The sequence below is a fragment of the Chroicocephalus ridibundus genome, chromosome 4 (genome assembly GCF_963924245.1).
Source record: "Chroicocephalus ridibundus chromosome 4, bChrRid1.1, whole genome shotgun sequence".
In the NCBI taxonomy this organism is placed as follows: Eukaryota; Metazoa; Chordata; class Aves; order Charadriiformes; family Laridae; genus Chroicocephalus; species Chroicocephalus ridibundus.
The window spans coordinates 81,004,242-81,020,143 of record NC_086287.1 but is presented as its reverse complement, the minus strand read 5'-3'; the positions used below and the strand labels follow the sequence as shown (position 1 = coordinate 81,020,143).

The 15,902-nt window shown below is 35.0% G+C and overlaps 1 protein-coding gene across 1 annotated transcript in view; it reads right to left on the bottom strand.

Annotated features, from left to right (window-relative positions):
* Window positions 1–1,076: 1,076 nt before the first annotated feature.
* Window positions 1,077–15,902, bottom strand: part of ITFG1 (integrin alpha FG-GAP repeat containing 1) — an 86,009-nt gene continuing 71,183 nt past the window's right edge. Inside the window, exons 15-18 of the mRNA XM_063334437.1 lie at window positions 9,397–9,521; window positions 8,425–8,507; window positions 6,628–6,745; window positions 1,077–3,283 (exon numbers count right to left, since the gene is read on the bottom strand). Of these exons, the coding sequence (XP_063190507.1) occupies window positions 3,224–3,283; window positions 6,628–6,745; window positions 8,425–8,507; window positions 9,397–9,521 (386 nt within the window). The 3' untranslated portion in view covers window positions 1,077–3,223. The remainder of the gene's footprint in view (window positions 3,284–6,627; window positions 6,746–8,424; window positions 8,508–9,396; window positions 9,522–15,902) is intronic.

Below are 15,902 nucleotides of genomic sequence, written 5' to 3'. Positions count from 1 at the left end.
GAATTTCAGAATAAGGTTAGCATATATTTTACAGTTTTTATGGATTGTATCATAGATGTGATCCCATTTTTCATTGAAGACAGGAATTAATTATAAAAATAGTGCTGTGTGGCTGATTATTTTCAAAGTGACAGCTGAGGCCAATATTACTCATGCCTCAACAAAAAGATCCTGTTGCCAAAATGAAAAAAAAAATTGAATGGATAATAGGGCTATTGAAACAGCATAACAATATTTCAGATTTAACATCTCCATTGCTCTTGATTTCTTGACACACATCTCAGTCTTTGATCCAAAAATTTGCCCATCCCTTTAGAATTAGTACTATTTATTTGCAAAGTTTGAGATTATTTTAAGCATAATTTTATTTTCTGGATTTAAAAGAATAATTCTTTTGGTTATTAAAACCTTCAGAACTGGCACGGTTAATGCTTTAACAAAACTAAGCTCTGATTATTATAATGTAGTGGAAACTTATGGACTGACGTCTCCTGCTCTATTTAGGTGTTATTTATTTGAAAGTAGTCATAGAAGTCCTGAATTGACTTGGTGCATTTATAGTGATTACTATTCAATTAACTGTAGCAAATGTTTTTTAATACAGCTGTCTGTTAAGAAAGCTGCCCTCATCATAGGAGGAATATCACATGATATAGAATATGCCAACTAATCTGCAGCAGAAAAGTTGGTTCTTTTTTGGGGGGATTATAGTGCATTAATGATAAATCTGGTAGGAAGATTCAATCTTAAAGCTTCTCATGGAAAATGAGAACAAAGAAAGATGGTATTTAAACAGCCATCTGTCAGCTGGCGTGTCAACAGTATTTTTATATAGGTGAGATTTCACACTGAAGAAGCCTTCCAAGCGCATTTCTCACCAGGGCTGTGTTATGGTGGATGCGCTTTGAAAATTTATGTAGTTAGAACTATTTCTCACTTCTCAGTTACTGTGACCATCACCTGGAACTACACTTCCTAATTGATGTTGCTTTCTTAAACTTACTGGTAGAACGGTAATAACCTTAGTCAAACATATTTTCGATGCTTATAGAATAGAAAACCAAAGTACGACATGAAACCTTTGACAACAAGTTTAACAATATTTAATGCCTTAATTCAAAATAATATGCATATACTGTTGTGAGCCAAGCTATGAGTAGTTAGAACCTGTGGTAAACTTTATTATAAGAAAGCTATTAAAGCGCCAATAATGTATTGTATCTAAAGTGATGCAATGATGCACTATTGAGCATGCAAAATACCTTAAAGCAAAAGATATAGAGTTCATTGTTTTGTTAACTTGACAACAGCTTAAATATCAGCATGAGGTTCTTTCTTTCCTAATTGTTTTTCAAAAAAACATAAGGAGGCTAATCTATGTTTATTATATTGTGATAAAGGGCTACAGAAAACTTTGCTGCCACAGTGGCATTATGCATTTAGCCTTATTCTCCAACCATCTGAAAAAGGCAGGAAAATATATTGAATTGGGTTTCCTCTTAATTATGAAATCTGTTATTACTTTTGCTGCTGGGAGCAAATTCTATCAAAGGAGTTTAAAAACTCCAACAGCATTAAATATTTATCTAAAAAATCTTACCTTTTCATGCCAGTCTAAGAGAAATATTAAAGGTGTGCATTAAGGAAATATGCTATCCTGAATAACAACAGTAATGTAATATGAAAGTCTCCTTTGTTGGCATCTGATCAGTTCGTATTAGAAATATCTCGTGGAACTTCACAGCTTCGTAGAGCGCTTATCAGCACTTTTCTGATTTTTGGCTCGGTGCTGCTGTATGAATGGGTCACTGTTCAGCACTGCCATGGTAACAAACTGTGATTCAGGGTGGACACAATCATTTCAGCTTTGTACTTGTTCTCTCTTTTCTGTTCCTGTATTGGCAAGAATGGTAGCGTTACAGGGCAGCAGGCTACAGGGCAAGTGCCAGACCAGAGGCAGATACCTACTGCAGAGGTGATTGCCTGTAAGTCCAACACTGTGTAGTTTGTTGAGAAAGTGTGTTCTGGTTTAGCAAACAGTACTTATTAGGAATGCAAATCGACAGATTTAAATGCACAATTAATCATGTAAACTCATATCACTAAGGAATAACTATTAAAAAAAAGCGTGATTATTTTTAGAGACTCTTTCAGGATCCAAAGTACACTGAGCAGTTGTACCTTCATCGCCATTTTAAATCTATGAAGTTGAGCGACTTGTCATATGTCATTACTACAGCCTTATGAAATTTGGGCATAGTCGTGTACATAGGTAATGTACATGGCTTATTCTGAGTGTCCTATTCTAATCTTAATTAATCTCTGTATATCTCATCCCTTAGCAATAAATATTAGGGAGTCAATCGCCACTGTCCTTCTACTCCAAAATGGTTGTTTTAACTTCTTTAAAAACAAAACTGAACAAAAAAAATCCCATACCCTTCCTATAATTAAAAAAAAAAGAAAAAGTTCCTTTCATCATGACTTTAGGCCTTTCCAAAATAAATGTTGTTGTAGTTTAATTATAAAAGCAGTTTATGTAATGCTGATAAATTTTTATGATTTTAATTTTTTAATGTGTTTTCTTCTCTCTAGAACTAACACACATAAATACTGCATCTATCCCATGATGAGCTACTGAACTAGCATTAACATTGCAGGTTCCTTTTAGTTCGCAAATTCTTTAACTATTGCACATACGGATTTAAACAAAGAAAAATACAGAATACTTTAGGTTGAGCACCATTTAGTTACAACCAAAATAATTAATGATCAAGTCATCTGAAAAATTGCTCGAGCTTAACTTTCAGAAGTGCAGGTTATTTTCCAGGAATGTATAAACAACAAGACCAATTCACGTGGTACAAAGTATTCTGCTCACTGAAATGCTAGATTTTATTTACACAGTTTTCTTTCTATCAAATATTACTAAAGAATTGGTGGTACGTAAACAATGGTACATGCAATATGATCCCTTTACTAAGAAAAATAAATTTACAGTTCTGTTAAATAAAGACCAAATGCTATTATATACAGTCTATTAACTGAAAGGCCTTGTGAAACATTCAGGTCTATTTTTAATACTTTCCAAATAAATACCAGATAATGCAACATTTACAAATAGCACACCAGCAGTATTTTCACAGTAATCATTTTACAAATCATAATTTACTATTTCAATTGAGCAAATGAGTAGTAGCTCCTTCATAAATATTAAGGCATGTCACATAGCATCAAAATGGAACCGATGAGCCTCCTGTCGCTTCTCTCTGTCATCTGCTTTCTGAAAAATAATAATAAAAAAACACTTTGTGGGATCTAGAGCAATACTGTTACAGAAATGAGTTGTCAAATGTTAGAGAATGGTTGATTTTTTCCAAGTCACTCATTTGACAAAAGGCAAAAAAGCTTAGTAAAAGCCCCAATAATTAGTTTTTAAATGATGTCAGTTTGAAATAGCAATAATCTACTCAAAATTGGCTTCTGCTGTTAATGCTCAGCTGTTTTAGTATTTGTGACCCATTATTTTCTATTATTTCTCATAATGCTTTTTAAAAAGGAATACTTCAAAACCAAAGAATGTTTCTTAGTATGCATTTATGTAGTCTGCATTATAAATTCCTCTGGATTAACTGTAAATGTCATATATGTTACACTTAAAACCAGAATCATTTTAAAAGTGTCTGTTAAATACAAGTTTAGACAAAGATGGCAGTTCAACCAACAATTAACAGCATCAAGTAGGCTACAAACGTTCCATGTTTTTGTTTGTATTATGAAAATGTGAGGTAGGATACACTTCTCTACTTATTTATGCAGAACATACATTGGTCTGCTGAGAAAGTAGTTTGGATGGTGCTTGGAAAAAAGGAGCCTATTTAAATTGTACCTATAATCCATGTAATATGTAAAACGTCCTCTCCCACAAGCCTCCTCTTGTGTTCTAAAGCAGTAACAGAGTATGAAAGCACTTAAAGGATTTTTAAACCTGTAGTGTGAACTTTTCAAGAAAAGTGTTTTTATCATGCCAGACAGTATGTGTAAATCCTAGCATAAGAGAATTTAGCAAAACAGATTTAAATGTTTTTTAGCTTGCTTATACCTAACTTTTTTTTTCCTATGAGTAAAATGAAGAAAAGCCTTTACAGTGTGCTGTTGTGTGGGCATTCAGATTTATATCTCAGTTGATAAATATACACGACAATTTTGGTAGAAATCAGTGCATGTGTTCTGCCATGAAAGTTTGTCATCTGCTTTGGCTTGAGGCCAAAAATTTCTTCATCACACAGTGTTTATGTATGATAGCAACTCCATTGGATTAACTATGGATTTTACAGCATTTTGTGGCAACAGGAAAGCTGTCAGTGAAGTTTAAGATGGATCAGTCTGGCTTTTTGGCAGGAACTTTATCAGTGTCAGTAGTATTCTGCATGTCAGAAATAGGGTGGGAAGAAGGGAGTGGCACACTCTTTCCTACATTGAAATGCTTGTCACATTGCACAAAATTTTATACTCTCACTTAGAAAGCAATTTTCACTCCATTTCTTGTATGCTTCCTGAAAAAATTGCTACTTCAAATTTGACAGTAACCGATACTCTGATGAATCCATCAAAACTTCTCTAGCAGTATTATCATCAGCGTAGTGTTCACATGACTAGCCCCAAGACCACAAAGCAAGTTATAAAGAACCAGCATACAGGAATATCAAGGTCCTTAGCTAATGTAGCAGACTGTATTGTTGCAAGATGAATAATGGTATAAATTCTTCCTCAATTTCTCTTCCATTTGATGTATCGAAACTATAAACTAGTAACAGATTTAAAAGCTTCCCCCCCCCCCCCCAATAGATCCAAAATTTCTATGGCATGACAGAGCAACATACTATCCTTAAATCCTAAAGTTATTTAAACAATATAATATTTGGCTGGCAGATGAGTGTATAAGAACTATTGTCAACAAAGGGCTCCTCCTCCTACTTATCTGCAGAGGTCAAAATACATGGTTTATTTTAACTGCTGAATAAAACACTGCAGCTGACAGACAGATATATATCCTCTGGGGGAAAAGAAGAGATTGTAACTGCCAGTATATTTCCCCTTCCTTTTTTTTTTCTCTAGGTATTCTAGAGATCTGTAAGGGAAAATAGCATTTAGATAGAACATTATTTTTATGAGAGGATTACTAAAAGAGGCAGTAAACCAAGAACAAGCTTAGAAACAAGGAACTTTGGAGTTTAACTCCCAGTCACGTCAATGATGCACAATACAGCTTTGGTCAAGATTATTATGTGTTCTGTACCTCAACCATTTCTTCTAAACATTGGTGAGGTAAAAATCAATTGGAGGGCCTTGGAAAATTATAGGAATTAACAAGTGTTTATACAGTTGTCTGAAAATACACACAATTTATCCAAATATTTGTGCCTATTTTGAGCAAGATGCAACTGTTGGAAATGAGTTTATAATATAACCATACACCACTTCATTCATATATACCTAATGGGGTTTAAAGTGGCTCAGAAAGCACCCACTCTGGGCTGAGTGCTTCCTTACATTACAATACATGGATTATTATATGAAGAATTATTTTAAACCTTGACATTAAATCTCCATTTCTCCAGATGGAATTACACGTACTTAATCCCTCCCCAACTCAAAGTCCAAGTATTTTTTCTGCTACTCTTGTTGCTTAAGATGTGTTGGAGACAGAATTAAACCCAGGCAGTGCATACTCTGAGCTACCAGGTAGCAATGCTTTCTTAGTACAGTAGGACATGCTAAGGACAGTCATCAAACTTTGTATTTCTTTGCTTTTGTGTTTTATTTAAATATGAAGCATGTGCAAAGCCTATCTGAATGTTTAACAAGGTCATTTTATTTCCACAAGCACAAAATAACAAACAGTTCTAGCATGTCAAAATGTGCAGTAATTTTATTTGACAGCTAAGATTATGGTTTGGGTATGTAGTAGCACTTATTGGCAATCCTGCCAGTTGGATATGATTGGGAACTGAGCATAGTTAAGAAAAATGGGAACGCATTTCTTTTGTGACATGAAAGGCCCCTTTCAAAATGCTTCTTCAAATCAATGGATTTCTATACACTGCATGTATAATTCAGACACAGAGCAAAGCAGCCAATATGCACACGATTGACTCTGTATACAGTCCTGAATGCTAACGTCAGTGCGATCAGCGAAGATAGATACTGAAAGAGAGACATTTTCCTTATTTTTAGATTACCGGCAGAACTCAAGATAAGTAAACTGAGTTTATGTTCCATTTTCCAAAATAGTACTCCTTAAAACTCTGCAAAATAGAAAGCTTAGATATGAAATAAAACCGTCTCATTTAGCTGGGAATAACAGCTTAATGGCAAAAACTTATCCATATTGCTCTTCATTTGCCTTTTTAAGCATCTTACAGCTTAAATAAAAACAATGCCAATTTTTAAGCTTGCAGTAAATACTGAATTAATAATAAACACCTTTTGGGAATTAATGCAGTCTGTGTCAGAAATAATACTGTAGAAAACTACTCAAAAAGAACAATGTACAAGACTGTAAAATATTAGGAAGTGTTAAATAGTATAGAAAATATAGAAAAGAATCTAGTTAATTAAGCTTACCTTTTCTTGCCAGTGTAATATGCCAATTATTGCCAGGATGAAAACGCAGACACCAATTAAGGCTATAGCTGTTAGCAGCACAATGTTACTTGGGGTCAGATACAGCTTGGCACTCCAGCTATACAAAAGAAGAAAATCCAAGGAAACATTAATACCCTTCATTAGGAAGCAGAAAACAGATTTCACTTATAAAGACAAAAAGAACCTGCTACTGAACGACAGGTAACAACTTGGTTTACAGAAGCTAGTGGCTATACTTAGAGACCGAAGCTTAATGGTATTTACTTGGAAATATATGGCTTAATATAATTATTTTCAGGTAATGCCATGTCTAAATTCAGTTTCCATTTAACTTTCCAGGAATGCTATGGGTATCTTCAGGGATTGACTTCTGTCTCATTAAGAGATTTAGCTCTTGCCTCTGCCCAGAACAGAGTAAAATCTGTAGGAAAACCTTCCACAAAACCGCCTGGGGCTGGGGGAGCTGGAGGAGCAGGGGGAAATAAGCCTGTAAGACAGATTGTTCCCTCCCCATGAGAAGCTCCTCTTTGGACAGGCTCATGGGGTCCAGCTGGTTAGGCATCTCTCAGTCTGAAGTCTACTCAGGGACAACTGCAGTTCTAGGCAACAGAACCAGTTGATTATGGCACGAGAATGCCAGAGCAAAAAAATTAAGCACTTTAAGGGCTTCTGGAAGACATCCCTTGAATGTTGCAGGGTCCTGTGGCTCAGTTAACACCCTTTTTGTAGTCCAGGCTTCCTGTCATGGGAAAGCCTTTAGCAGGAGGCTCTAGGCTGAGGCAGGAAACTTAGGCCTCGCAGGAAACAACATATCCGTATTAAAAAAAAAAAAAAAAAAAAAATTAACAAGTGTTTATTATGAAATCTGATTTCTTCTGGGGATTCTACCCTCTCCTATTCTACAGTGTCCATAAACTTACTTTATAGGGAAGTAAAAATAGTTTAAGAATAAGATGACAGAATATTTTTTGCATAACACATACCTTTAAATAACCTCAAGACTATAACTACATTTTCTTTATCTGGCAGATGTTATTCCTGTGGTTGTTAATTAGCAACTCAAGTGGCACATCACTTCTCAACTGTTATTTGTCCTATAGTAAAATTAACTGCTGAAACTGATGTCAGAATCATTTCTGCATGATAAATGCAACTGACCTCACTAGTAGACCAAGCGGCAAAAAGCAGCTGGAATATGTGACTAATGTTTTCTCTAATAGCAAAGAGAGAAACATGCTGTCTTTCTGGGATAAACATTTTAATTGCAAAGTGAATTCAGTGTTCAAGCTCTTTTGTAACCAACCCATTCCCCTTTACTTAAAGAAAAACATTCATACCTGTGGCAACAGATACTGTCTTCAGAAGGGCTGAACTAAAGCTTTTATAGGCAACAAGACAGAAATTGCATGTTTGGTGAAACAAAAATGCTTGCTTCAATCATTACTATGCTTGCAATTTGTCAAAAAGAATGTTGGTAAATCTAGCAAATATGTTATTATTTACAGGAGTTGAGCTGGGGATACATTTTGATCGCATGAGCTGGTAATAGATTTTGATTGTTTATAGGCACTATCTAAGAGTCTGTGTAAATACCTGAGAAGTATTCTGCCTAGTCACAGAGGCAACTACATCTATAGAACTAACCCCCCCACACCCGCCATCGTTCTTAAATTTACTTTCTATACAAGTGACTATTTTAAAGCCTACACATAATGCCTAATTTAAACTCTGAATTAATGTAATTTTGTGACATGCAAGTCAAAATGATGACGTTACCTTCGAGGAACATTATGAGGATAGGGGATGACTATGAGCTGGGAGTTTGGTATGATGGCTGTCCATTCTTGTTTCCTTATGGACTTAAAGAAAAAACAAAGGCTATGTCAATTACTAACAAACCAACATACTTAGAAGCAAAGAATTTTTCTGTTGAAATATACAAGAAGAGAAACAAAAAAAACCCACAACCACCCAGCTGCTTTTCTTTTTATTTTAAATACAAGTGATTATTCCCTTATGTTTGTATAAACCTTTTATTCTGAAAGCTCCAAAGTGCTTTAAAAAAAAAAAAAACAAAAAAAAAGTAAAAAGCAAAATAACTATTGCTGACATGAAACACAGCATCTGCTTAAAAAGTACAAAGCAACAACATAATACGGAAAGAAGAAAAGAACCAATTCTATAAAGGAGGCAGGCAAAGCAATTCTCCACAATTTGGCCAGTACGCTACTTCAAATACCTCACTTTTTAAAGTGGTACCATCTGATCTTTAAAGACTGAAAATGCTCAGGACCCTACTTTTATGTTTCACCTGAAGATTAGATAATCACGGTAACGTCTGCCTCCCATCGTAGTGGCCATGGTTTTACCACTGAGGCAGAAAGGATTACGTGAGTTTACAGGCTGGCCAGACCAACCCCAGGAGTCTTACAGCTGAGACCATACTAATGGGACCATCAGATCGAATACTCGTTTACCATACAAACAAGCACTATATACCTGTGCTAACATTTATAGACAACTTCAGTCATCTTTTGGTCTTAGTGTTAGCTTCAGAGCTTATACACCCCCCAAAACACAGGCATAAAAGGTTCTTTTTGGCAAACTTTTCTTTATTTAAACTTACTACTTTGATATTCTTGCCTCTGAAAAGAAAAAAAAAGCGTCCCTAGCAGTATTTACATCCAAACTCTATTAGGAAAGGTAACACCATAAATATTAGGTTGACAATCTTAAATCTCAACTAACCTTTTCTCCTGAAGGACGAGGAATGCCAACATACAAATGGTCGAGGAAATTAGCGCTACGTCCCAAGCCTAGCACATTGTATGGCAACTGGAGAGCAAAATGTGCTGACTGGCTAAGCTGTCCAGCTGAAATAAAATTAGCAATGAAGCCCCAGTAAGTATTTTGGAAAAAAACCCAACCTCAAACCCACCAATTTGCTACACAAATACACATTTCAGAGTCAGTAATAAAAAATTTTAAGAAGTTTTAACCAACCGCATGATTATTTAATTCTTAAAGGCTCAATCCCACATTTCCAAACTATTTGTGGGCACTCTCTTGGAGAATAGCTTAAATGCTTTAGATTTATAGGTAAGACGATTCTTTTGAGCACCGTTTCTATGTTAAACTGAATCTCTACTATTTATTACAAGTTGAGAAGAAATCAGCTATCTGCATTTATTTTGATATAAGTAGTGCCAATTCTTTTGCCTCATTGATTTACAAGCTCAGACTCAACATGTGAAGGTTCACTTTAATTCTTATTAGTATTAATCAGTAACTACTGGTTTTTCTTACATCACAAAATGTGCTAAGTAAACTCTCATGAACAAATTCTTAAATAATAAATTGATTTAATGAAAACAGGATTACAGTGGTTGTAAATCAGGCCCTAGTGAGGGCATGTAATTATAAATAATGAAAGGAGAGACTGTAGGGGAAAAATAACATTCTTTGTTTCTTGAAAAGGCAGTAGGGAAACAGACAAGCGTTGCAGCTATTAAAAGGTTCACAAACATCCCATTTCCAAAGTATCTGATTATTCCATTTAAATATAGATCTTGTAATCTTTTGATTTCTGCAAACGGATTCAGATCCTACGTAGATTCTTTCTTCATTCTCTAGAAAGCCTCTTAGTAAGTGATCTGGTTACACAGCAGGAATGATACCAGCACCTTGTTAAGTACTGCAGGGAATTCAGCCCTTCACCAGATTAATAGAAACGAGTTCAAGGGATACTTGACAACCACAAGAGGTTTACGTCATCAACTGAAACAGTTTTTCGCAGAGATATGATATACAGTCAGTATTTTTTAAGTGTCAGATTTTTCTCTGCTTTAACATCTGACAGATTATGCCTGAAATTGTATAAGTCAAGTGACAAAACGTAACAGAATGTGAATTAAAGAACATGAATTCACATTTTGTAATGAATTTACAGCCAACTCCTTTCTACCTCTCCACACTTTCTTCCAAGGCTCAATTCTGGAAGTTAGTATTTTGCTTCAGACAGCTGGCTGTTGGCCACACGAGCTGCACCGCATCTTGCACAGCTGCGGTGAAAAGAGCTGGGGAAAAGCTCCCAAACAACAACCACCACAACTTTTTTGGTAAAGCCAAACATCCTTTCAAGAAACAAACAAAACAAAACAGAAACAAACTCCCATTCTTAGCTCCTGGAGAGAGCCCGATAAGTGCAAGCATGCATTTGCCATTATACAACAACAGTCATCCCAGTGGGAAGTCTCTGGAAAGTGACTGTACAAGAGTATTATAAAAGCTCTTACCCCAAGGGATTACCAAGATATGACACCTACTTTCAGAAGCAGCTCATCAGTTTTTGTATGCTCTTATGGAGGACAAACTACTTTGTATATTGGATAATGATAATTTTGAACCCCTATTCAATAAAATGATTACTTCATGGTTCTATTTTCCTGAATCTCCCCACCCTCCAGCAGCTTTTTAGGAAGAAGCTTGCCATATGCTGTTCGGCACGTTTTGAAACAGGCCTGTTTAATCATGAGGTAAACATTCTGTATTATTGTAGTTTTAGAACCATGATAATTTTATTTAAAAAGGAAACATAAATGTCAACTAAATACACTTAGATGAGATCTGAAAAATCAGCTTCATGCAGTTACCTTTTTATTAGGCTAAAATGCTATTAGCAAAAAGAAACAGTAACAGTTTTCTTAAAGATTAGGCATATTTTAGATTTACTTTTTCCCCACGCAGTACCATGTCACGAGCAAGCAGACGTGGAAATATTTAAATAGGATTTGTACTTTCGGTCCTCTGTTGTGAGGGTGAGGTGTACTGTGTACATTGTTAGGTGAATTCCTAGATTATGGAATCTGTGGCAGACAGCATTATCTGAGAAGCTTTTCTCTAAGAACAGGAATTTTGCTCATAAGTTGAGGTAACAGTATAGGATTTGAGTCTGTCCCCACTTTGTCACTGACTTCCCTTACATGATGTTGGCTAAAATGCTCAATCTCTAGGTCTCAATTTTCAAATCTAAAATTTGAGTAATTCTCAAATTAGAGTAAGCACATAATATCTGAAAGCACTGGTTGCCAATATAAAAGTAGCAAGGAACAAAGGTAGGTTTATTAAATTTGACTCAGTTATAAACCCAAACAAGGTATGTATTACTTGATCATGCTGTAACATAATAAAGAATTTTCTTTAACAATTTCCTTCACTATTGCTGAATTCTGAAGGACTTTTCCCAAAAAACCAAGGTGCTGCTGTAATATTTAAAATTGAAAAGCTTTTAGAATGACTTTTGAGTGAAATATTTAGGATTATGAGGAGACTGCAACTGAGATCTTCCTTTTTTCTTTCATCGTACAAATGAAATGAATGTCAACTAAATTAAAGGAAATAAAAGAAAATGTCATACACTGTGTGCACTCAGCCTTGAAGAGGTTAGAGAGTCAGATACTGCACTAGAATTCCTAAAAGCATTGAATAATTTCATGGCTACTAACACTGGTTCTTATCCCTACTAAGATAAGGATAATGAAATCTTATGCTTCAGGATGTAAATAGATCATTTGCAAAGGTCAGAAAGGAACGTTTTCTTCTACATAGCTGACAGAAAATGTGCACATACCTTTTCTTTATTTGCCTTTAAAATTTGACAGATATGAGCTAGGCAGGACTTGGGATGATAGCATATAGAAGGTTCCAGTTTACTTTAAAGCTGACTACAAATATGAGACTATTTCTTGCTTTATTCCAGCTATATCTATCATAAATTCTGTAAAAGTTTGATGGTTACTCAAATGTTCCACTTAGAATTGTAAACAAATAATTAAGAATGACAAATGTTCATCTGAGAAACATAAAAACCTTGAACAAAGATTAAAGATAAAAAAGAGAAATTACAGAGAGTACTGTTAACAGTTTATTGTAATTTCTGAAGTTCTCTGTCACTGGTAATTAATTTACTCATGGAAGTATTTCAAATTTAAGTAGCAACTCTAGTTATTTGCTGTGTTGTAATACTATTGTAAACAGTTTTCTGCTTATTGCACGAAGATTTGAACATACCATTTCATCTTCAAGCGGAAAGGTGGGATTTATTTCTTATACTAAAATCGCTCTTTAAGCTTTTGGAAGCCTATGCAAGCAAGATGGAGAAAGTGGCTGTTGCCTCATGGCTTGTTTTCCTTCATCAGTAGAACTGTTACTATAAACAAGAATTAAAAAAAAACAACTTCTGTCCATGTTGTACGTTATTACTTTTTAATACTACTTTAAAGACTGCTCAACACTATGTCTTTTGCCTTATACTTCTTGTCTCAAAGAACTTATTTGGAAGCACCCAGATATCATGGGCTACGATGTAAGTGTTGCTGTTTAAATTTTTGTTTTAAACCATAAGTCACTAAGTTTATTGCTTCAAAAACCTTGGGCAGAGTAAAAAACCTCAACACTTTAAGACATAGTTTTCAGTGGTTTCAGCCTGACAGAGACTAAATTTTTACGAAATAGCTAATGATGTTGGGCAGCCAAACTTTACAAAGTTTTACAGAGTTTGATATTCAGAAATCCTTCTGAACATCTGTGAACCAATCTCCTTATTTTTGAAGTCTGGCATATAAAATTTGAAGCAATACATATCATTAACCTTTTGAAAGTCTTCTCTGAAAAACAGAATGATGTGTCGTCTATGACACATACAGTACTTGTTCTTTTATATCTGAATTAAGGTGTTTCCATTATATGGATGTAAATTTGCTGAAAGCTTAAGAGTAGTGCCATATACCCTGGGTTAAATTGCAATGTCCTCAACAGCTTATTGCAGGGTGACTAGACCTGTGCAGCATAAGTGCTTCAATGAAGCCAATTTAACTTTATGAAGGGAAGGTGATTGCATTTACATGTGGAAGCAATGCTTTCTTTTGTTTCTTTAAACAGAACTGATAATGTGAAATACTGGATTTAGGAGCAGACTAGCTGAACCTACATAAACAGAATCACAAAACTGATATTGTTCAGTCAGTTTAAATAAGCTTATTTTGTGCAATAATAGAGCAGAACGTACAAGATCACTATCCAGAGTTAAAAGACTAACAGAAACTCCGATTTCAAACTCGTGGTCTCCTGAAGCGCCATTCTTTTAATTTTTTATATATTATGCTTTTCTTGACAAAATATAATTTGCTTTTAAGTAGTCCATTAAAGCCATTCAGATTAATTCAAAACAATACTATTTTGGCTTCCAAAAGTCCCTCAAATTCAATATATTAGAGGACTGAACAGCTAAATGTATTTTCATAAATAAAAATGTTATGTCATTATTTCTTCCAGTTGCTATATTTTCCTCTCATTTGCAAAATGATGCATTTATCAGAAGCTTTAATACACTCACCAAAATAGTAACTGAAGATTTGTGTGAAGTGTGAATCAACTTGTCAAAAAAAGCCCCAAATGTAAGAGTTAGAAAATATAACAAGGAGTTGCTTTGTTTTAGCCATACAATCTTAGTACCTGTTGACAATATGGGCGGCTTTTCTGGTAAAAAACCCCCCAGTTCATTGTGTAAAACATAGTATCTGAGTTGTAGCCTGTAGTCTCAGACTCGCGTCAAAATTCTTCTGTACCATCGTCTACCTTAATATTGAGGCTAACACATGAATGACTGCTTTCTTATAGATTAGATAGATACCCATATGCATCCTACAAAAACTGAAAGTTATTCCAAAAAACTACATGCAGAAGCGGCACAAATTGCTGCATAGCTGTGAACAACATGCATGGAACAGCTGGAATAAGACAAAGTCAGTTCAAGAGTTCGGTAAAATTTCACAGTGGATGTGCATCACTTAGTTAAGCTGCACAGTTGAAACACTACAGTGATATTTACATTACAGCCATTATCAGTATTGTGCTACATTGCACACCAAAGTGTTTCCCATCTTTTGAAGCTGACAGCTCCTTATTTTGTTTGAAAATATGCCAGAACCACTTACCACAAAAGAAAGGGAAAATATAAATTATAATAATGAAGTAAATACCTGGTAATATGCATAGGAATTTACAAAGCAGCTTTCAGAAGAAAAACCAAAACAAAACCCAACTACTCCGAACTTGAAAGCTTTGTAGGAAGTTGGAGAATTTGATTTCCTTGGCTTTAGTTGAAAGCTTTACTTCAGTTCCCTTATTACTGCCTTTGGGGTTGTAGGTTGCTGATTGGGAAAAAAAAGTAGTGGAGAAAGAGCTCTTTCTACTTAAAATTATGCAATGGCAACTTCAGCTTTCTAAGGGGCTAAGGATGTCTCCCTCTTCCGACTTTGCTGTTTGCCTCTTTTCATTAATCCACAAGATAAGAAATTGTAGATTCCTGCAGTACACAATTTCACCTCTCCACTTTTTCTGGACTTCCAGAAATAACTGGGGAAAGTGGATTGAAAATGCACACTTGCAACTTTGATACCTATTACTTGCACCACTGCTAACACTTGTGATACTTCTTATGAAAGCCCGAACTCAAAATCTGATGCGTTTATGTGAGAATATGCATTTTCATTAAGAATAACCTTGCACCATAAAATTACAGAAGGAAAACTAGAAACTAAAAAGTCTTAAAAATCCCCAAACAATGACATTATCATATTGCTGATATTGCAACTCTGCGCAGGGGAAAGTTGTCTAATTTGTAATGCCTAAATATTTGAAGTTTGCTAATATTGCATGCAACGTTACAAATTCAAGTAAGTTTTCTAAACAGAGATTTATATAGAAAAACATACTAGCAGGGTATCCCCACCTACAGCAACAGAAAACCCTTCACAGCAGAATCCAGCTATTGATTCAATTATTAAATGACTCGTGCTTGTTCCATGAATACACTCTTTTTCCTATATAGTAGAATTCCACGTAACAAATCCTGGAATGTCAAATGGCTATTGAAATTAAGCTTATTTTGCATTTTTCTGGTACATATTGCAACGTTTATGTTTCAATTCATTACTATAATAGCTGCTAGACATTTGTGTTCACCTCACAATCCAATTTAGTTAAACAGCATGAGAACTCAATGCAACAACAGAGAAGAGTAAGCAGATTTCAAAAAAACAGAAGGGCACGACTTAACAGCATGTCAAAGGTCATTCTGTCATGGAAGGTTTAAAAGAAAACCAAGCAAAACCAGAAAAATGAAAGAGCTCTGAAATGAGAATTACAAAGGCAAGCAGGCCATACAGCTTCAGTCATACAGTTGCTTAAACAAA